Consider the following 23,261-nt stretch of genomic DNA (forward strand, 5'->3'; position numbering starts at 1 on the left):
GTTTGACATTTACACTGAAGTGATGAGAATAAATAATGAATGGACAAATAACCTGCACATTCTTATCCTTTTTAACAGAGCGTGGCTGGGCATTACCAGGAGGAGGGTCCATCAACCTCCACAGCACAGATCGACACAGTGAGACGTTCAGTAAATGCCAGCTTAATTCTGCATGTAGGTGGAGAATTTAATGCCATCCTTATGTTTTCCCAGTTGCCGGTAAAGGAGTTGTACAAAATGCATCTCATCAAGAAGATGGCAAAAACTGACCAAGAAATGGTGTACTTGGGGCGGCAGATTAGAAAGGCAGATCTTGAAATTGAATCACTGGGACGCAAGTTAGAGGTGGGTGCAGGTGAAATATATTAAGTGTTGGAACAATATAAAAATACTAACTGTTGCATTTGTATTTGCAGGAAATAAAGAAGACCAAATGAAATGTGAATGATTTGTCTTTATTTGACTGCTCGGGGTGGTGCCAGCTTAATCTGTGAAGTGATTCCGGCATATTATGTCTCGGACAGCTCTTCCATCCTGGACATCTGCAGGGTGGATGGGATGGTCTTCCTCAGGGTCGTTCATTTGTACGGCAGGGTGTTGATCTCCTTTAATTTGTGGCAATATTATGGAGAACAACACATGCCACAATAATGTCACATGCCCTGTCTGGGGTTACCCTGAGTCTATGTAGGCACTGGAACCGGGCTTTGAACATGCCTATTGTCATCTCAACCCGGGCTGTAGTCCTGCAGTGGGCCACATTGAACCGCGGATGGGGGTCAGGGTCAGGGGTCAACAGAGAGGGCTGGCATGGGTACCCTCTGTCACCAAGCAGGTAGCCATCAAACTCTCCTGTAATTATATAGTGGATACATTTTGAGTGTGTTAAAAGAGGGAGACAAGACAAGGGAATGATATTTGTACAAAGCTTTACTTACCATGTGCAAATCTGTTGCTCAGGCTACACTCACGACACATTCGTGAGTCACGCACGGAGCCGGGCCACTTGGCTTCAACATTCGTGATCATGTGTGCTGCATCACATATGATCTTCACACTGACAAAAACTATTGAGGCTCATCGGATGCAAAAATAGGTGATTTATTTACATAGTGGAAAAAAGTGACCGAGTGAGAAAAAAGGTGAAAAAAAGGCGTTTCGGTCCTCAGACCATCATCAGCACTACTTCCATGTTTTTCATGTTGGCTCTCAATAGGCCCTTATTCTGTAGCCGTGCCCTCCATCCTATTTTGTATACTTCTATAGCTGCCTATTGTAATATGTATTTATGGAGTAAGTCCTGTATGTGAATTGTATCTGACATTCTTCTATAAGCCAACCTATTTCTTCTTAGCAGATAGTATAACAATGTTTGATCTATTCTTAATCTATGATTATCTGTATATATATATATATATATTTGTATGGGCTGTGTGTATTTCCTTATAGGCCTCTTGGCCACAATATGGCTAATGGGCTGATGGACTGATTGATTCCACCCATCAGCCTCATTCCTATTGGCTACCGTTAATAGGCTGGTTGCCTATTTAAAGCCAACATGAAAAACATGGAAATAGTGCTGATGATGGTCTGAGGATCGAAACGTTCACCTTTTTTTCTCACTTAGTCACTTTTTTTCACTATGTAAATAAATCACCTATTTTTGCATCCAATGAGCCTCCATAGTTTTTGTCAGTGTGCGGGCTTTTCTGATTACATTGTACTGTTATGCTGGCCTCTCGCACCTGGCCCACTCCTTGGTAAACTTTGAGTCAAGAGCGCAAACTTTTTGATACTATTGACATATGACCTTGACAGACAGAGATGTTAGTTGCAGTATATTGTGATGTAGGCTATAGTCTCTGTTATTGTAAGACAGTAGGCAATGTACCTGCACATTAATGCTGTGGAAAGACTTCCTATTCACATACAGTAGTCTCCTTCATTAACTGAAGGAGCAGTGATAGGGATAGGCTATGTGTGCCATCGATGCAGCCTATCACATTGGGAAGCCCTGCAAAATAACAATTACTGATCCCAGTCTGAGGTCGCAGCAGAACGTCATTAACAGAATATAATTTAAAATATCGTCATAACCTTCAACTGAATGATTTCTACATCATCACCTGCAATCCTGTGGAATTCCTCTTTGATGGTCCTTAGAGGTTTGTGCCCAGGGAACACTACTAACATGTGCAGGAGGCGTTTAAGTGCAAGGGACACTTTTCCTAATGCTCTACACACAGTTGCTTTCCCGATGTGCTCTGCGTCGCCAATGTTATAAAGGAAACTCCCGTTGGCAAAAAGAAAACGTAGAACAACGCAAAGAATTTGCTCTGATCTGAAAGCACGTCCGCGGTGTGTAATATTGGAGATGTAAGGCCGGAGAGTGTTCAGATCAGATTCAGTGTTCAGATAAATGATAGTGTGACGAAAAACGGTAACGTCCAATTAGATCAGGAAACGATTGTACATCGCACTTATGCACTGCTGCACTTCTTTTAAAATGTTGTATTTTACTTGATTTTATGCATTCTATGTAGGCTACTTTATTTTTTATTAGCCTATTATTCAGTGGGTTTTGTTTTCTATCTTATGTTATGCATTCCTCATTTTTATCTTATTTTTACTGTTATTATCAAGTGGGTTTTATTCTCCATCTTATTTTAAATTAATTATGCCATTCTATCCCTGTTTTTATGCTCATTCTATGTCTATTTTCATGTCAAGGTGCATTCTATGTATTCTATTCTCATCTTTATCTTATTTTTAATATTAACAAGTTTTATGTGAAGCACTTGGTGCATGTAATTTCTTTGTTGTAAAGCACTTTGAGCTGCATTTCTTGTATGAAAGGTGCTATACAAATAAAGATTATTATTATTATTGTTATCTAATTGGACTCTCAAAATCCTCTCCTGACGTAAGGCTATGCGAATCAATTCGGCTTCAACATCTATCGGGTTACCGAGGAAAGGACACCCCATGTCCGACATCTGCTTCAGGCTCAGCAGGAGGGAGGAGACGGGGAGAAACTCAGGGTTTGTTAAAGAAAACCTGCCAGCGAGCAGGCGAGGTTCACAGAGTCAGTTACCATGATATCTATCTTTCTGGAACGGAAAACCCAGAGTTTCTCCCTCATCTCAGGATTAACAAACTCAGAGTTTTCACTAAATCCGCTTTCTGGAATACGCCCCGGCCGTGGAAAATTAAAGAGGCTCAAATCAGTTAGACTGTTATTTGCGTCATTTATTCCGCATACAGGTGTCTTGAAAATAAAATAAACGGAGAGACCAACAGTCTCACCTCAACATGTTTTCTTGAAGCTCATCATAATAAACAGACACATAAAGGATGAGATGACAACAGTGACAAAACACACTGAAACAAAAGTCCAAAAAAAAAAAAAAAAAAAAATGAGAACACAAATGTAAAAATTTGAACCAATGACAACATACAAGTCAGGAGAAGACACACAAGACTGTCCGACGTTGTCACGCATAGGGAAATGCTGGAATAATAAAAGAATGACAGAGTGGAGAAAAGAAACGGAAACAAAACTGAGAGAAACAAAACAAAGCTATGAAGCACAGGCGTAAAGAGCACAGGATAGAGGGTTGCATCAGAGATTCAGAGAGAACGGCATGATGGGAAAATATAAAAGGACTTCAGGAGATGAGAGAGACATTCATTGATTTGCAAACAACAATCAAAAACAGATCTGCGTTTACTCCTTTCCACTGTTTTGTTTTAAATTAGGTTTCAGAACAGCAATATAGAATAGGTAATCATGAAGAGAGAAAAATAAACATTCACAAAGGAAAATACAGAACACCTGATATATTTTTTTTTAAGCACACACGACTCCTCAGAGTTATATTCCTATGCCCAAGGGTCACAAGTTGTTCAAGATTAATTTGTTTTAAAAATCACCCTTCAGTTAATGTCGGAACAGCTTCTTGCCAAAGCCCTCCCAGTGTATAGCCATTTTTTTTTTTTTAAAGAGGTGAAGTACAATAGTGCTGGATTTAAGTTTAGGTCTGACCTTTCATGTTCTATTAGTGGGTTCCAGTAAGTTGCCGACGAAGGAGGAGGGAGTAAATGTTTTCTTATCGAGGGAATATGCATGCCGAATTTAAACTCAGGACTGTGTTTTTCGATGGTGGAACGCAGAAGCGAGTTTCTCCAAAGTTCAGCAGAACCAAGAGCGTCTCAAATCAACCGGGACTGAATGGAGAAGAGGTTTCCTATCGCTGTATAGAGCTGCTGCTGCTGGGACAGGGAGTCGTCAGCGGGGGGTGGGTGGGTGGGTGGGGCGGGGGATGCTTAAAGGGAAAGGTGGAGAGAGAGAGAGAGAGAGAGAGAGAGAGAGAGAGAGAGAGAGAGAGAGAGAGAGAGAGAGAGAGAGAGAGAGAGAGAGAGGGGGAGGGAGGGAGGGACAGTGAAATGACTCGTGCTGCGTTCAGTTACTGTGTGCAGTGTTGTACGGCTCTGCAACCATCTGGAGTGATACAGTGTAAAACGCTGTGAGGGAACACATCAAGCCTGCCAGTCATTCACCCTGAAGGCTACAATCTTAATCAATGAAAAAAACCCAATTGAAATACGGTGACATCATGTTAATCAGAGCAGAATCAACCCGTCTACCCACTCAGACCGATAACATGCAGTACGCTTTAAAACAGTGAAAGAACAGAACATGGTGGCAAAAGTATCAATCGATTAGTTTATTTTTATTTCAATTGGATTTGTATAATGCAAGGTACTTAAACACAATCAAAAAGGAGATGTGTGTGATGTTAGCACTTTAATAAAGAGGGGGCCATCCATTAGGTTTTTAGGACAGGCAGGACTAGCAATGCAAGACCTGGACAGGCCGCAGTGCACCATGGGGGGGAAGAGGGGTGGGTGTAGGGGGGAGGGGTGGTTTGGGGGAACCAGTCACTCCAGATGGAACCAGAACACCAGGTTCTGAAAGACCTGGACCTGACCTGGACCTGAGCCTCACCCTCAGCCAGACTCTACTGTGTATTTGACCGTAGGGAAATCCCTCCGTCTGCTATGATCCAGCGCTTCACCAGCCGACCGACCGACCGACCGACCGACTCGCTCTTATTGTTTCTTTTGACACAAACCGACCCAGTTGACTGACGCACACAGCAGCGTGAGGAAAGGAGGCGGCGGTGGGAAGGGATGGGATGGGATGGGTGGTGTGACAGGTGAAGAAAGGGAGAGGTGGAGCGGATGAGAAAAAGTGTGTGTGTGTGTGGAGGGGGGGGGGGGGGAATGTACTGTGTGAGTCAGTGTTCCTCCCTCTGAAAGATAAGACTTGTGAGTGTTGTTATCAAATCGAAGCGTTTGATAAAACTCAGTTTGGACCGTATGAGAAGCAGGTGTTTTTGTCTATAAGCACGTATCAAATTCTTAACCGTTAAGTGTGTGTGTTTGTGTGTTCATGCATGTGTTTTGTTAATGTGTGGATCTGTGTGTGGAAGAGGGGGGGGGGGGGTGCTCATGGCTGTTTCCTGTGGGAGAATGGCAGGTCGAGGGTGAGAGGTCAGTGTCTGGGGGGGGAGGGGTGGGAGGGTCACAGTGGGGATGAGGTGAGGTCAGATCCGGGGCAACTGCTTCTCGATAAATTCCTTTACAGCTGCCATCTCCTGCAAGAGAGCAAAGAAGACGTCGGTACAGTGTAGAGACCCAGATAACATCCAGGAATTATACTGGACACAGGGCGGCACAGTTCATTAAATATCCAAATGATCTCATCCCCAGTTGCAAGCACAGAAATACTGTGCCTATTTTTTCAGAAATACAATAGAGGGAATTACGTAAAAAAAAAAAAGTTCAAAAGTTTGTTTAAAGGATATGATTTTAGTCGTTTCCCCTACACCTTTAAAATTAAATGTGTATAATTGTATATGTCAATATTAATTACCACAATTAATATTTGTAGAATATTGGCATACTGGCAACACTGAAACATTTAATTTAATTGAGAATGTTCTCTATAGCTGAAAATTAAGACTTAAGACAGGGAAAGTGCAGTTAATTCATTTTTTCCCCTCAAATCGAAAAGACTTATAACTGTTATAATCTTGACCAAAATACACAGCAAAATAATCAAGAATATCATTTTAGCTTTATCGTGAAGCCCCAGTTCTACACACACATGGAATTACTGTTTACAAAACACACACACACACACACGCACAGGAAACATGTGACATAGCAGAAACCAAACTGATGGCTGTCAGTGTGGTTTGCGGTTTGTTCACACCGAGCTAAGGTGTATTTCACAGTTCACACATACACACAAACACAAATCACCCAATACAAACACAAACACAACAAAGCGCTCCATAATATGATCCAAAACTGTTATTTTTGTAATGATGGAACCACACACACACACACACAGCTTTGGATAAAGACGTCCTCCAAATGACATATGTCAGGTCAAAATAGACCCCTGCATACACACACACACACACACACACACACACTAAGGCTGCACTATACTGAATATATTTGATCATATTGCGATTATTTTGATCAATATTGCAACTGAATTACAAATTGCAATAGAGTATACAGACAGATGTTTTCAACATTTTAGCATTCAGCAAACAAGAAACATTTGTTATATAAAGCAAATTGATGAATATTTGCTATGTTTCAATACAATGGATTAGTTAATTAATAGGCCAGAAAGGATCTGTTTAGGATGCATTTTGAGGAGAAACCACTCGGATAAAATAATTGCAGCCTCTTGCAATTTGGAAACTGAAGCAGCTCATATTGTGATTTTTGATTTTTTCACCCGAACAACTGCGCGGCCCTAACACCCACAAGGTATAAATGCAAACGGACACTAAAACAGTGCTCTTATATACAGTAGATTCACAAGAACTGCACACACACACACACACACACACATATATCTTCATAGTACCTGAGGACAGGAGCTGTGGAGGAGCCCTTGGTAGGTTCTGAAGGTGATCATCTGAGGGTTGACTATGGTCTTGAGTTTCTCTGCTGTCATGGCCCCAAACTGCACGGGGATCATGGGGTCCATCTCCCCGTGGCACTGCAGGATAGGCATGTTCTTGTAGCCGCTGGCGCTCGACGCCTGGAGGGCAGGAACAACACACACTTACTGGGCATGTTTAAAGGGGGACGGGGATTTTGACTGAATTAGTTACTGCCTGAATAACCAGCAACGCTTAAAAAGTGAAGAGTGAATAAATGTTGTTGGATTATTACCATTTGTTCACCAACAGATGGCGATATTTACTTTTTCACTGAATTACAGACTCATTTGATTAGGGATAGCAGAGTTCTGAGTATTTGCGTCTTTTACTCAACAGGAGAGGGTTTTTTTTTAGAAAGTTTGGTTTGCAGAGGCAGAAGAACCATGCTGCTTCTCCCCAGTAAAAGTGTGACTGTACCGGTGGGAAACTCTTGTGAAGTGGTAGCCAGCAGCTGAGGGCCACAACGCCCGCCAACTGCTGCTGGCAAGTCAGGGCGGTATACAGGGACAAGGCCCCACCCTGGGAAGGAAGGGATCAAGGAGAGAGAGGGAAAAGAGAGAATAATTTATTTTTTAGAAAATGAAAATGCATAAATTGGCATTGCTAAATATCTTTTGTGTTGCAAATATGACTTCTGTGGAATATGGAAACTTGTTAAGAAATAAATTCCCACCTGAGAGAAGCCACCGAGCAGTATGCGGTTCGGAGGAATCCCATTCTTGGCCTCATGATCAATTATGGCCTTGACTAGGGAACAAAAGAACAAATGAAGGAAACCACTGGGTGTTAACACACCGTGCACATGAGAATTTCAAACACACACCTCAGATTTTAATGGGTCAGAAAAAACAAACACGGTATAAAAAGCAGGAGGAAACTTAAACTTCTGATATCTTTAAGTATAAAAAACTGGGTCACGGTATGACTGCATGTGTTGTCGGTATAATTACAGCTCATAGAATGATCAGACATTTATTTCCTCATAGTTTTACTCTACTGTGTGTTTTGTTGTGCATAACTACAATTGAGACAGCAGACATGTATGGTCTACTCTCTCTGGAGTTTGTTTTCTATAATGAATCCTATAATGAAACCATTTATATTCAAGGACTATGTGGGCTTACTTTAGTCCAGGGTGCCAACCTCAAATATACACATCCTCTATTGACAATTGGCGTATGCAAAGTCAAACTGGAGTCAGTTAAATATTCAGAGCAGAGTCAATTCTGCTTTGAAAGCTGCTCTTAAAATGAGAGCAACAGCTAGAATTTCATTATACCTTCCCATAAGTGTGTGTGTCATTTTGCTAAATTTCAGTTGGAGAGACTTACAAAGACTATACTGTAACAGTTGCTTGTAAAAAACAAAACAAAACATAATCTGTATGTTAAGCTCTCCAGTGCTGATTCAATAAGAAACATGCTTTCACTATTATGTCTTTGTCTTTCAATAAAAAGACACATGAGATATGATTTTGATTATTTGACTGCTAGCACAATAGGCTGCTACATAACTCTTCCAGCATGAAAGCATGGCCATACTTTCATTTGATATAGAGAATTAAAGCTGAAGTGAATACAATTTTAACAGGACAACATTTCTAAATGTACACATCTCTGGTTGGCATGATGGATTTGCATGTTGCTGTTGTTGTGAAAAAAAAAAAAAATTCTCAGACGTCTTGGTCTTATGGAACCCTTTCAGAACCACTGGATAACCTCACACCTGCACTGACATCAAGATGAAAACAAGGCTGTTTTTCTTAGATCCTGAACAGTCGACAGGGTTTTCACCCGACAGGAACAATGTACATATCACATTCTCCCAGGGTTCAGACTGAGCTCGTGACCCTTCGCCCACCTCATCTCCTCAGCACAGAGACGGCTTCACACAGTAATTAATACTGTCACTGTGTTTGAATTGATCGCATAAAGGTTAAGCATTTGCTACAAAATGTGATGAAGTAAGCTGTATCAGGCAGCTAGGTTTTCACCCTCCTTATAACACATACTGGTCTGTGATTGGTCAGATTCCTCTATACTGGAATAGATACAGATCTGTTTCTGTTCCTCTGTCTTTCTCATATCGCTCTCCAGCACATGCCATCTTCTCCTCAATGGACCAGTAAAGCATAAATACCACAGAAACAATATTTGAATAGAAGAAAAAAGTAAACTCACTGTTCTCTGCTGCCTTCTTGATTCCAGCTTCGTCCTCTGGGGAGTCGGGACTCAGACCCATGAGGTCAAACCTGCACACAAACACATGCACAAAAACACACACAAACACATACACACAAGCATTAAAAAAAAACAGTACATACAATTGGACTATTGTCAATGATTATGCGGGCCTATTGTGGTTTCCAGGGAAACAATAGCATCCAGTGTTGAGCTGTGAAGCTGTCTCGCTTTCATCGCACCAACTCACCATGAGGGCATCGTCATCTTCATATTGAGAGTGACGGGGATTCGCGGCCTGCGGACATGCAAGAAGGAAACTATGAATACACTGAGGTGGAGGGGGGGGGGGAGATGAAAACTCAACTCAGGAGACAGAGAGGAAGAGTGAGAGAGATAAAAGCTTAGAGAGAGAGAGAGAGAGAGAGATGAGAACATAACAAGCAGTGTGGGAAATGACCACCAGCCATGAGCTAAATGCTGGTGAATTGATTTATCTACTCTACCAGACACTATGATAGAGACAACTGCACCATCATCTGTAGCTGCTTTTCTACTCTAAAAGCCCAAAGTGGCTGGTAAAATACTGAAAGTGTTTGTTAACTGGTTAATTTTGTAATCCACCGGACACACTGCCTCCCTGCTGACGCGGGACTGTCCCAGAGGCAGTGAAGCGGAAGAAGAGGCAAATTATAAAACCAGACAGACAGAAAGACAGACAGACAGATGAGGGGAAAGACTTACGCGTGGGGGCAGATGTACTTGACATGCGGCAGCCGGATCGCCGTCATGGCGTCTGCCCACCCATGCCTGACAGAGAGACAGAGAGAAAGCAATTCTTTGTCTCTCATCCAGTTTGTCCGTTCTCAACACAGAGATTGACACTCAGCAGATCAAACCCACACACACTACAACTTGTTAAAATGCATAGCACCATATAGGGTGTGTAAATAGGGAAAGCTCCGCAAACTGAAAATTAAATTTACACTGGGGTAACCAATGTTAAAAATGTTTGGTACTCTAAAGCATATTTTAGATCTGCTCTATTATATGCATGTTCAAATAAAACTGATGTATTTGTTATGCGGCAAAAAAACAAAACAGAAAGCAAGCATCAGAAACCAAGTCTTTCAAAAGAGGCCCAATCTACAAGCAGCCCACATTAATTAAGAATATAAAAAATATGAGATATCACTGAATTAAGAATCGTTAATTATAAGAAACATCACTCACCCTGAGTCTCCCAACCCATGAAGGAAGATCACCTGTAGCACAGAGAAGAGCAGCAGTTAAGACTTTTCCTTTTCAGAATTTAGAGCTCGCCAATCTTTATATTACACTCTATGTAATTAGGAATTCTCACACACACACACACACACACACACACACACACACACACACACATATAGAAGCAGATAGGATTTCTGTGTCTTCAGCAGGGATTGACACATTTATTGTTGAAGGGATGAAACCTGTAACCTCCCAGTGACGGAGCAGTAATATTAATATCCATGTTACACTTTACAGATGACATCAAAAAAACATGAAATGAACGGAATGGAACAAATCTGGTTTTTGGAAATAAAAGAGAACAGCGTGTCCAACAAAAAATAAAAAAATTCTTTGAACCTCTTGCCAATTCCACATTGCATCCGTATTGTGTACACCATGTACTGTAGTACTGGTAGGTGTGCGTGCTGGTGCCAAAACAAGAAAAAAAAGGTGCCAATCTCCCATTGTTGCCAAGACAAGCTCTCGCTGCCAATTCCTACGCACGCCGCTCCCCACGGAGATGCCATGAAAGGGAATGACAACAATTTGGAGAGCTGGCAATACGACGCCTTTTGGCTTAAAAATCAGAGATGCAACCATCTCCGTGAAGATCAAAACAACACTTTTTTTCCCGCAGCGCTTGAGACAATTCACGAAGATTCACCGCTGAAACCAGTGACAGTAAGCTTTGATCCTGATGTTTAACAAATCCCCTCACTGAACCTGACAGAGCCCAATGAAAGCCAAATAATTTCTCCACTCGGCTCCAGCAGAATGGCTTTCTCGCTGTACTTGTTGCACCTGCTGCTACAGGTGCAGCTACAAGTGTGGCTTCTTTTCATTAGATAGGCAAAGATAAATTAATCTCTCCCAGTCTATGAGAAAGCCTTGTTCTGCTTCTGAAATTCTCTTCATGGCAGGAATCAAGTGCAGCCAGATGTTAGTCTTCAACATGTTATTTTAATGCTGTACCAGTATAAAAGCTGTACAGCTGGAAGGCAAAAAAAAATCCACATTCCCCCCCCCAAATCAATCGCAATGCAGGGCGCCGTTCAAAATGGCAGAGTCGATGGGTGTTGTCTTGCACGCAGGTTATCTATAATTTGATTGGTTGATAATTCGGCACCCAACTGGGACACAGAAGCAGATTGGGGGTGGGATTAGAGCTCTGGAGTGGAAGTAAAAATCCCCATTCCCACATGAAACATCCCGTCAGAACAGATCTGGCTTCGTGGCGAGAGAGAGAATGTCCCATAACCAGAATGTCACAGGTTTGATACCCGCAGCAGCTCATGTGTCCTGAACGTGTCCTTGAGCGAGACACCGATCCCCCCCCCCCCCCCCCCCCAGTGATTATAAGTCGCTCTGGATAATGAGCATCAGCAAAATAAAAAAATAAAAAACGTAATGTAATATGGCCTAACTCACCGCTGCAGTCTCCTTTTCGGTCCCAGACACCGTCACAGCCTCGGCGAGCAGCGGCACAGACATGTTGTTGCCACACATACACTGTAAGGGGTGCTGGGGACAGGGAGGACAGAAAACAAGTTCAGCCTAAAATTGTGTGTTAATCCTAAACTTTTCAGACTCATTTTCAGTACGTTTCCAGACTTTCCAGGCCTGCATAGGAACCTTGTGACTACTCACATGGCATATGATGAGATTATAATGAGACACATTTAGAAACACATTCTAATACAGACTTTACATTCGTTATTCCTACAGTCCTGGAGCTGCTCCACTGAAAGTGAATGGGAGGATGACTTTGTTGAGAGGTTAATTTTCACTACAGCTGGATGTAAGCTCACACGGATAATCTCCAAGTCCGGAGAGTCGGTCTCCAGTTTGCTGTTAATGGAGCAGCCCTGGGCTCTGTGGTCATTTGATTAAATCACATTAAAGTGGAGAGACTTGGTTTCTCTGGTTTCTAAGTCTGCTAGAGATATTGCTCATGATCTCAAGTGAGTGAGCTGTGCAAGCGCAATGAAGCAGAATATCTGAATTGTGTTGAATTTTCTCTGTAACTGCAGTAAGAAATTAATTAACTATAAAACAGACAGGGAGAAGATGTTAATGGGATGTCGAGCGCGGAGATAAAACACATTTAACAGCCATGAAGTACAATCCTCTTTCTCCAGCCCCGTGGCAATGGCCGTCGACAGCCAGAGAGCCAAATGCTCAAAACACCACAATGTATTCAAATTCTGGAACAAGAGCTTATTCAAAATACGAGACTCGCAGGTACACGTGTTGTCCGGCGGCCCCTGTACAGTGCAAGTTGCAGTCGAGGCCTAAACGCTTATCGACATCACCGATGACAATGAACGGGTCCGTCTGACCGTCACAACTCTGGTCGGTTATCAATACAGCTATTCACCCTCCCTCCCCCATGTGGCCCTCTGTTGGGACAGGCAGGGACAATAGAGCTGAACATACCACACTTAATGGATCTGCTTCTGAACCTAAAAGAGTAGTCACGAGAGATGAGGGGGGGGGGGTCTGCAGTCAGCAAGTCGTGAGACTCATTAACTAAATGAAATGTACTCCCTCCACTATGTTCAGGTTATTACCCACAACGCCTGTAAATCGTCCGCTGGCTGCAGACGGGCCGCTCCGGTGCTCAGTGAGTCAGCCGCCGATAACAGCATGAGATCATGTTATTTTACAGTAAACACCAGCAGTAAAAGCCTCTGCCCGCATATACCCTTTCATTTCTAATGACACGGTGTGGGACGGGGCGGGCAGACGGCGTGTTGCCTGATTGGCAAATAGGCGATGAGGAGACAGGGAAGTGAGTGAAAACAAAAAGGGAAAGGTTAATGTGTAAACCTTGTGTGTGATTATACTGCATGGATGTTAAAATTCCACCACTGTTACGGTCAATGTGGGAAATTAACACAAGCCGCCAGTCAAATGCTGGTAAATTTTGACTGTGACTAGCTTGACAGGTAAATAATCATCATTTGGAGGTCATATTCCATTGGCTGGTAAAATAGTGGAAGAGGCTGGTGAATTATGAGATGTACAAACCACTGTGTGGATAAAAAAAGCTCATTTTTTGCCCTGCATCCTGACCTTGAATGAGTAAATGAAAACAGAGGGTATTTGGTAGGGCTAGATACCGGGGAAATAGTCAATTTCAGTACCATATAAAGTTATGATGTGAGTTTTAAGGCATCAAACGATAAAAAATATTCAAATGTTCAATGATTTCTATAGGTTAACAGGCATTTAAATTGAGGACATCCGCTGACCACACTCTCATTCTGTTTAAGTAAGCAAATGTCACAGACAACATGTGACGCAGACGACGATTAACATGCGCATAATAAGATGTGCATCAATTGTCATCAAATTTGAATTCACTGTTAGAAGCAGAGCTATACCCCGGGCCTGGAGGGGGAACCGGCAGAGCGAGAGGGACTGGGGTAGCGTGACCGAAAGCAGACAGTGTGAGACAATGAGTGAAAGCGAAAATGAGTGAGAGGAAGGTCAGGAGAAAAGAGAGAAATGCACATCAGGGGAATGGTTGTTAATCTGTATATAGCTGAGCAGGGACACTACTAGGTCAACCCAATATGTAACCACCTGATCAGCAACAACAAGTACACCAAGCTCTCTTCTAAGAGCAACAGGGGAATATTACCATAATACTTAAAGTGGTGGCACAAGCTGATGATTAATAACACTTGGCAAAATTGGTGGGGCACTCTTCCACCCTTTCTGCCTTTTTATTGTTCACTAGATTCACAATGACCCATAAACCAGAGCAGCAGTATAAAGCACGGTGTGTTTATCAAGCCACGCTTTAAGAAACAATGGCTCACTTCACTTTTGGAGAGGTCCGGCGGTTTAAAAATAGACCTGCTCAGAGCCACGGTGTGTACAAGCGTAGTCCAATTCTTACAGGCTGTGTCTAAAAAAAGGGTTTGTTCCAACACACCGGTGCAATTTAATCTCTGATTTATTGCCATTACTTAAAAGCATACATCTTGTGTCAGTGCCCTCCTTAACCTCCGGACTCAATGCAGCAACAGGCCACGCTGACCAACACAGCCTGCATATTTAGGTTTCTCCTGCGCTGATTTTCCACCATGCCTTGCCAGTGAGGGCAAACAGTTAAGCCGTGGGTGGAAATGTACCAACTACACGTTCACCTCTAGGCAAGCCTTCAAACCTTATGGGTGACACACAAATAAGGATACCGCCGCCGCCGCCGCCTGTGAGCAGCCACGACGGTGCAGAACATCACGAGTCTCCATCGAGCATGACTCCAATTAGATTTAACAGAGGAGAGGAGAGGAGAGATCTCGGTTGATAAAGGCTGCTTTGACGTCAAATGAATGAGCACACGCATATTTCTGTCGCGGCGTTACTGATGAATGGCTATGGATGGCAGGCAAAGGACGGGATAATATGCGGCATTGAGTGACAGGCAGCTCCCCCCCCCCCCCCCCATACACACACACACACACACACACACCATAAACTACCAGCTAACCTCGCCTGCTGCTGCTGCTGATGGTGAATAGCTTGCTTAGCTAGTGTAGAGATCAGCTGCAGTCAAATAGCTTCACCACTTCAGCAAACTACGGGTACGTAAAGATAAAAGTAACGACCTTCCAGTGTATTGTCAAATAAAATAATATCAAGTGAAGCAGAGGAAGGGGTGTGGGTGAAGGGACAATGGTTAGAGAAGCAGTTTAGCTCGCCGACTGAACGGTTAGCGCGATGAGAGCCACCATCAGCAGTGATGGCATTCAGCAGGGAGGATAAGTGCAAAGCCTCAAAAGGTGGATTGACTAACACCAGTCTACATCCTCCCTACCGCCCGGCTTAATCCCGTTTTAGCTAGCCACACACATCCACACACAATGAACAGCGCTAGTAGTAGAGCTAGCTAACGGCACACACACAATTTGTATTGTCTGCTGCCTCCCCGCCGCCCGGTCTCTTTCAGTCCGCCTCGGCTAACAAACGGCTCAAATTCGGACGAGACGTTTACAACTCTGTCTGGGTGCCAAGACAGAACCCGTTTAGCACCCGAGGGCTCCAAACGGGTTCAGTTCAAACACGATAAAGTGGTAAATTTCACCCGCGGCCCGCTAATACAAATTCATACACTCACCGCTTGCTGTCCCAGTTCACAACGGAACTTCCGCTACTGGCCGCACACAGGCAGGGGGCGGGGACTGGCCGCGGTGACGTCACCGCAGAGCCACACCCTTTCTCCCACAGGCACTCATTTTATTTTTCTGACCTGTTTATGTATTAGCGTTTGTAATGACCTAAAAAACAAAAGAAAAACTACCTCACATTCAAAACTATTGCGCTATATTGATAGTTAGATGTCAGATAATTATGTTTTGGTCACCGGCTTATCTTGTAGCTTGTGCTATTTTAAATATGGATATCTGGAAAGCTTTGGCAAAACTCAGTTTAAAATCAACATTGCAACATTGCATACTAAATAGTATATCAAATACAAAATAAGTACAATACAAAATATCTCATACAAATTGATATTCACAACCATCACATGCATGTTTATAAAAACAGATTTTAAGATAAATTTCCTGTAATTTACTGGAGAAAAAAAGTGTCACTCCCTCGAAACTTGCTTTATAGTTAGATTTCAGCTAATTAATCTTTAGTCAGATCAAGAAAATTTTACATTAGATTATTAACCATAAAATGATAAGAAAGACAGAATATCTTAGAGTGATCCTCTAGAACATTTCACAGCACTGTAATAGCAAAACAAATGAATCTTCCATTTCTCTTTATTCTTGAAATAAATCAACAACATTCTTGGAAGCAGCTGGCACAATGCTTTCAAAATATTCCCAACCGTAACATATTCCAGACTTAGTTTACACATCCCTGTGAGTGTACTCAGAGGCTGCCGCAGACTGAACTGAGACACAGTGCATTAATGAAATCACGAATCAAATTTAAAAAAAGTAAGGTGTGAGATGCATTTTTTATTTGCTTTCCTGGTTCAGACCAGGAAGCTTTGGTTAAACAGTTCTGTCAAATGGCAGCATGGAGGTGAATCTGTCCTGTTTGTTGTTAAATGTTAACGCAGAGGGATCACAGCTGCTGGGACCTGGTCTGATGAAACCTTTTCAAAACTCCACTGGATAAACTCAAAAACACACAGTGGTCCGGCTGAAATCAAGGCTGTTCTTCTTAGTTCCTGAAAAGCTTTGGAGATACGAGGTTTTCACCCCACAGTGATGATAAACAATAAAGACACAGTGGTCTCCCTCTTATGATCTGATAAGATGTGACACAGCAAGACAAGATACACAATCTGACTACTTATCCACTGAAGGGGGATTCATTTTTATTCATTCAGTTTCCCTCATTCAGTTTTCAAATGATGAAATCAAAGCAGAGGGGTTGCTGCTCCTCCACTGCAGGGAGGCTTGGGTTCGGTCCAAGCCTGAGTCTCAATACTATATAACGGCTTCCTCTCCATCCCTCCTCTCCTCTAATCTCTGTAAAGCAGATTTCCCTCAGGTGAGAGCAAATCTACGAGCCGGACTGAGTCAGCGCTCCCTCCCTCTCTCCCTCCAGACGATTCATCCAATCAGAGAAAATAAACACACAAGGGAAAGCTAATTGAGTGTTTTGGACGATGGAGACCCGTCCCAGTCTGAGTTCAGACCTTCAGACGGGATGCCGGAGTCACACAACAAACCACTAGGTGGCAGGAAGCATCCAGATAGTCAGTGGGCCATTTGTTGGCATTAAACAAGTGGGGATGATGCAGTTACACTTACATTATATTTATGTTTAGACATTTAACTGATGCTCTCATCCAGCGGTCACTTCATAAGAAGTAGTAAGAAGTAATGTCATACTTGTCATTCATAAGAAGATTTACCAAGAATCTGAAAATCTTGTAATTCTTACTGTTGTTGACTGAAAGGTGGTGAATCTTTGTGCTGCAGAACAACACTGACTGCGAGTTTAAAAGTTGCTTTACAAAATGCCTTGTACCCAAAAATCATTGCCTGAAGCTGATCATTTAACATTTCTGAAATATAGACGATCCCGTCTGTAAAAAATGTCAACTGAAGTCTTGAGTTACCTCCTACTAGGGGTGGAAAAAGTACTAAAACATCCTACTCAAGCAGAAGTTACCATGCTGAAATTTTACTTAAGTAGAAGTAAAATTATTGGTGTAAAAAATCTACTTAAGTAAGAGGAAGAAGTAGCTCATTTCAAATGTAGTAGGATAGTCGGCTACTGTGAGTAACTGTCACTTTACTGAAATGGTGGATATCCAAATTTTGAAACTAGTTAGTCAGTAAATATGTAAAACTGATAATAACAGACTTTATCAGAATATCACGTGTTTCATGCATTTATTAAGACTTTGCTCACATCCTTCAAGCTTCCACTCTTTATTGCCGTACAAACAGAGCGACATTTGGCACTTCCAGGCGGCTCTGAAACCCTCTGGTCTTCAGATTTAAGCGCTCGGTCCCAGTCAAGCCGGGCCAGTCTAGTCCAGGACTCCTACCTGCCAATATCCAATATCCAGTGCTGTGCCCCAAGACACAGCACTGAACACATCTTTAGACTTTTTCCACCTGTGTCAATGACAGTCAGCAGACGCCAATCAAACCTCTCCTTCTCATCCTCCTCCTCCTCCTCGTCCCTCTCTGCGTCGTTCAGGAAATGAAATTAGTTTGTGGGATGATGCTTTCCACTTTGTGATCTGCGGGGTTTGCTGTTGCCTCGTAGTTGCAGATGGTCACTTCGTGTCTGTGAGCCTGGGAGGGACAGAGAGCAGAAACAGACTGGAGGTGAAACACGGTTGTAAATTATGTTCAAGGGATAAAACAAACTACAAATACACAGAGCAGCAGGACACTCTTTGCTCAGATTGCCATCTAACTCATGTGTATTTACCGTACTTTTGAAGAACCAAATCTTAACATGTATTTTGTGTATTTGTTACCATGTCATGATGTTAGCCATGTCACCTTCTACCTGCTTGGCTTTGTCTGCAGTCACCAAGCAAGCATAAAGGGAGACACACTAGAGAGCTGAGTGTGCTCTGTGTGTGTGTGTGTGTGTGTGTGTGTGTGTGTGTACAGTGACACACAGAGGGTCTGCAGTGCCTACATAGAGGGTTAATGCACAAATCTACACTGTTCTGGTTTATCTGAAAGGGACGAGGACAGGTGACATTATTAACACGCCAATGACAGCATCCGAAAGAATATATGTACTGTATGCATATTTATCTGAAGCCAATTTCAAGCATTAGGCCCTTGATGGGTTATCTAAAAATAGACATAAAGATATAAACACTTCCTCAAACATCTAACTATCCAGACAGACGGAAGACACACAGACAGAAGTTGTTGGCTGGCTGCAAGTGAAACAAGTCATGTGATTATTCAGCTGTACGTGTGTCAGCAAAACCCACAACAAAGAATAACAAGCCGCATGTCAAAACAAATGGACACATACAACTAAACAATGCTTTACTTAAAAGGGACGTCTGATGAGAAATTCTCTTGAAGCCAGAGAATCAAATTTAGTCCCAATTCACAGGAGCAAACTGGATAAACTACAATACAATCTAGCTTGTTTCAAGTAAGATCATAACACAAAATCCATCTTGGCGAATAAAGTGAGCGGATTTGAACTATAACAAATCGACTATGTGGATTTCACAATGAAGGTTTACTCTGTAAGGAACCTTTATATATCTAAAAGGTTAGTAAAAAAGGCATTTCAGGTCATTTTTTAGAACAAAAATAAGAAATAAGAAAGGCTTATTCCCGCTGGTGTTGTTTCTACCCGACATGTGGCAGGTCGGGGTTGGCCGGACTCACCTCTGAATACTCGCCCCTCAGACCGATGTAGTAGATCCGGGTGCTTTCTGCTCCGAAGTTCTTTGACACGTGGATGGACAGGTGCTGGACGCTGGAGAAACGAGCAATCCTGGAGACCGAGACAGAACGGGCGACACTTCAGCAGGCAGTATAAGACAACAGCTTGGGGAATGCATGCACATTCACGGTAAATTGTGTGTGTGTGTGTGTGTGTGTGAGTTCAAAGACACACAAATAAAGAGACAGAGAGAAAGAAAAAAAAGTGCAACCCGGCATATGGAAGTGACAGGTGCTGAATATTGGAGAGATGCATAAATTTGGAAACCGGGATAGAGTGGTGACGCTTTAGCAAGTAGTTTGAGATGGCTGATGAGGGAATGCAAACATGATCATACTGAGCCGTGGTAAAGTGTGTGTGTGTCTAAGTGTTATACACACACACACACACACACACACACACACACACACACACACACGGAGAGAGAAAGACAGCGTGTTTAGACAAATTGAAAGAGAAACAGACAGATAGTAAAAGAGACAGATGATCGGTCACACTCGTCTTCTGAACGCGTGCTTTGAGACGAGAACATGAAGATTTGATTTCATGAAATCACATCATTGTGCGTCCAGACTCGCCCTGAAAATGCTCATTATGCATCTGCCATAGCTGTATTTATTTAATTATGAGTCTGTAGTACTATTGCAGCTCCCACTCTCCGTCTCTTCACACGGCTCTATGTGCAGTGTGTCTGCAGTGTGTTCAGACTGTCTGGGATGCCAATTTCCAAATCAGGTTTAGCACATTCAGACCAGCCACTTAAAGCTACAATATGCAGCTTTTTGGACATTAAAATAATACTAGTCCATACCCGGGGATGCACGCGCCACAACTCCGCGCAGACTTACCAAAAATGCGCATAAACAGCGTAAATTTGGGAAAATGGAAAAATCAGCTTCGTCAGTCCCTGCCTGTGCCAATGCTCAATGCCCATGTGCAGTTTCAGATTGGCCAACCCAGTGAGGAGCAAAATGGATGCAGACAGACTGACAGACAGACAGACGGACGGACAGAGTTTTCCTCATTTTATAGTAGGATTATTCATTATATTATTATTATACATTACCAGTCTGTCTGTCTGTGACCCTGTGTTCATGCCTAAATACCCTGTTTGCCTGAAATTGGCTATTCAATGATGTTCGGGGAGTTTTGGGGTGAACACCATCTCCTGTGGGTGTGGCCAGCGCTGAGCTGTTTGTGGCTATCAAAGGTGAGGCTGGTGGCCACAATGCAAGGAAGGCGTAGCAACAACAACAATGGTGGAAAGCAGTCCTAACCAGAATAACTGAAACACTATGTGTGACAGATGAGACCCGTTCAAAAAGACGACTGAACATCGGCAACGCGTTCTTCAACACCGTCTGCTTCTTCAGCACATGTGGAGGCTTTACGGGGGGCGGGACTGACACACTGACTGCCTCAAGGCCAGAAGTTTCATAGTTTCATAGTACAGCTACATATCGCAGCTTTAATGCATCCTGCCGTAACTGGATCACACTGAAATGACAAAGTGTTACTGTCATTTCAGTGTTCGGTGTTACTGCAGCCAGAGAGAAGCGTCTCTCGGCCCTCTGCTCTCACTTGGTGGGATACTCCAGCTGAGCCAGCGGGTCTCTGTTGAGGCGGAAGGCCTGCTCCGGCTCTCGGCCGGTGTCGTCAAACGACATCTGGGGGATGTTCTTGTACCTGGAATGAAACGACGAAACACCTTCTTACCCAGGAAACTCCAGAAAACAACTTTACAGAGTAAAGGAAGGGATAGGGGCACTTTCACAGCTGATTATTTTTAGGGCTGCAACTAACAATTATTTTCATTGTCAGTTAATCTGTTGATTATTTTCTCGATTAATCAATTAGTTGTTTGGTCTATAAAATGTCAGAAAATGGTGAAAAATGTTTCCCAAAGCCCAAGATGACGTCCTCAAATGTCTTGTTTTGTCCACAACCCAAAGATATTCAGTTTACTGTCATAGAGGAGTAAAGAAACCAGAAAATATTCACATTTAAGAAGCTGGAATCAGAGAATTTTGACTTATTTTTCTTAAAAAATTACTCAAACCGATTAATTGATTATCAAAATAGTTGGCGATTAATTTAATAGTTGACAACTAATCGATTAATCGTTGCAGCTCTAATTATTTTCATTATCGATTAATCTATTGATTAACTATGTAATCATTTAGTCTATAAAATGTCAAAAATAATGACAAATGCCCATGACAACCAGAACCCAAAGTGATTCTTAAAATTACTTAGTCCAAAATATTAATGTTATAATGATATGAAATTGAGAAAAGCCGCAAATCTTAGCATTTGTGAAGCTGTACGCAGCAAATGTTTGGTATTTTTACTTGATTAATGAACACAACACCTGTGATGCAGATACTCACAGTCGTACTTCAGCCGGGTGAGACTCATCGTCTCCTCCAGAGATGATGATGCCTTTCAGCTTCACATTGCCTGTAAAACTGACACACAACACACACAGCACACACTGTTACAAAAACAGGCAAAACACGACCGAATCATGAAGAAGGTCCGGTAAACAGGCCTGAGTTTGAAGAAAAGTGTCTGAGAAAGTATACAGGACAGGTTGATGATGATGATGATGATGATGATGGACTTACGGGATGTTGAACAGCAGCTCTTCGTCTGTGTCACTCTCAACAAACTAGAAGAAGAAAGACAGACAAGAGTAAATCTTTTCAATCCAGAATCACAGCAGCATCAAAGAATATTTGACTCCTACAATGCATCTATAGCCTAAACCATTGTTTATCAAACTGTGGGACTCGGGACCCAAAATGGGCCACTGGCTGGCTCGACTGCTTTGGGGCCGCACTAGCGCCAGTGCAGTATGTCCAAGTCTCTTCTCTCTTTCTATGGGAGAGATGCCAGTGTTCAGCACATATTTGGGACAGGGAAACACATGAAAACAACACTTTAATAAGACGGAGTCCGGGAGGCAATTTACTCAAAAAGAAACAGGTAGGGCAATTCAATTTAAAGGCCAGACATTGGCCTCAGCACCAGATTATGATGTTTAGGAGTCTATTTAGAGCAGAAACCACTCTGATAAAATAACTGCAGCCTCATGCGACTTGGAAACTGAAGCAGTCCTTTATGCAAGTGGCTCCAAAGAGACAATCCTGCACACTCACTCTGCACGCACTTAGTGGTTTTGGCCGCCTCGGCTGTCAGCAGCAGTCCAGAGGAAACAAACACGACAAAGTGGCCGACTGGCTGTTTACCTTTTCTCGCTCTGTCCGCTGATCCCACGGTTTGAACACGAGCTTCCCGTCGCCGTCCCTGCTCTCGTTGAGGCACTGCAGCTTCTCGGTGTCTATCCGCTGGTACAGACCGTACTCCAGGCCCCTCTCCGCGGGCTCGTGCTCCCCCTCGCACCCGCAGCCGTGGCCGTGGCCGTGCCCGCCGCCACCGCCGCCGTGACCGTGGCCGTGACCGGACATAGCTAGACCAAACTGCCGCTTTTCTCTTGTTGGCGTAAGCTGCTGGTGGTGGAGATGTTAGCTAGCGACTGGTCTTCTGGATGTTTTCAAAAGTGAGATCAGCAAGTTTCACATCGCAGCGTGAAGCTAGCCAGGTAGTACGTGAAGTTGACAGAAACTACGACGCCGCTTCCGGTTTGAGATTTTCAAAATAAAAGAACGCGTTTACAGACGATTCCGACTGGACCGCATTTAAAGATATTTGGAAGAAGCTATGCACAAATGAGTGACGGACTAATTGGTCAGTACGAAAAATGACATGATTTAGTAACATAATACTGTCACTATGTAGTTTGTGCAGTAAGTCTCAATTACCTCTTAATTATCCAACAGACCTACTTAAAATA

At 42.9% G+C, this 23,261-nt stretch overlaps 2 protein-coding genes and 1 pseudogene across 2 annotated transcripts; all 3 read right to left on the reverse strand.

Moving 5' to 3' along the window:
* Nucleotides 1-483: 483 nt before the first annotated feature.
* LOC139646936 (putative nuclease HARBI1) lies at nt 484-3,314 on the reverse strand (annotated as a pseudogene).
* On the reverse strand, nt 3,240-15,626 carry lypla2 (lysophospholipase 2). Its single transcript, XM_071522733.1, has 10 exons — nt 15,615-15,626; nt 11,915-12,007; nt 10,448-10,479; nt 9,959-10,024; nt 9,465-9,512; nt 9,215-9,285; nt 7,708-7,781; nt 7,452-7,553; nt 6,956-7,132; nt 3,240-5,660 (listed from the first exon to the last, which is right to left on the reverse strand). The coding sequence occupies exons 2-10, from the start codon at nt 11,990-11,992 to the stop codon at nt 5,610-5,612; spliced, it is 699 nt and encodes a 232-aa protein (XP_071378834.1). The 5' UTR covers nt 11,993-12,007; nt 15,615-15,626; the 3' UTR covers nt 3,240-5,609.
* A 2,141-nt stretch (nt 15,627-17,767) lies between these two features.
* Nucleotides 17,768-22,982, reverse strand: pithd1 (PITH (C-terminal proteasome-interacting domain of thioredoxin-like) domain containing 1). Its single transcript, XM_071522772.1, has 6 exons — nt 22,657-22,982; nt 22,033-22,076; nt 21,796-21,873; nt 20,987-21,091; nt 19,348-19,456; nt 17,768-18,273 (listed from the first exon to the last, which is right to left on the reverse strand). Exons 1-6 carry the CDS (start codon nt 22,873-22,875, stop codon nt 18,172-18,174), a joined length of 657 nt encoding a protein of 218 aa, XP_071378873.1. The 5' UTR covers nt 22,876-22,982; the 3' UTR covers nt 17,768-18,171.
* Nucleotides 22,983-23,261: the final 279 nt, after the last annotated feature.

This window comes from Centroberyx affinis, unplaced genomic scaffold (genome assembly GCF_046629955.1).
Source record: "Centroberyx affinis isolate AG114_WGS23_722 - 3 ecotype Tasmania unplaced genomic scaffold, CSIRO-AGI_Caff_v1 ptg001025l_1, whole genome shotgun sequence".
Classification (NCBI taxonomy): Eukaryota; Metazoa; Chordata; class Actinopteri; order Beryciformes; family Berycidae; genus Centroberyx; species Centroberyx affinis.

Bases quoted from the DNA above. Each gene is read 5' to 3' on its own strand.
- lypla2 (XM_071522733.1), bottom strand. From the start codon at position 11,992: ATGTGTGGCAACAACATGTCTGTGCCGCTGCTCGCCGAGGCTGTGACG. The intron at 10,025-10,447 runs GTGAGTGATGTT...TCTCTCTGTCAG, and splicing joins CATGGGTTGGGAGACTCAGG to GCATGGGTGGGCAGACGCCA. The intron at 9,286-9,464 runs GTGAGTTGGTGC...GTTTGTGTGCAG, and splicing joins AAGATGACGATGCCCTCATG to GTTTGACCTCATGGGTCTGA.
- pithd1 (XM_071522772.1), bottom strand. From the start codon at position 22,875: ATGTCCGGTCACGGCCACGGTCACGGCGGCGGTGGCGGCGGGCACGGC. The intron at 21,092-21,795 runs GTGAGTATCTGC...GTTTCATTCCAG, and splicing joins CACCCGGCTGAAGTACGACT to GTACAAGAACATCCCCCAGA. The intron at 19,457-20,986 runs GTGAGAGCAGAG...CTCGGTCTCCAG, and splicing joins CAGCTGGAGTATCCCACCAA to GATTGCTCGTTTCTCCAGCG.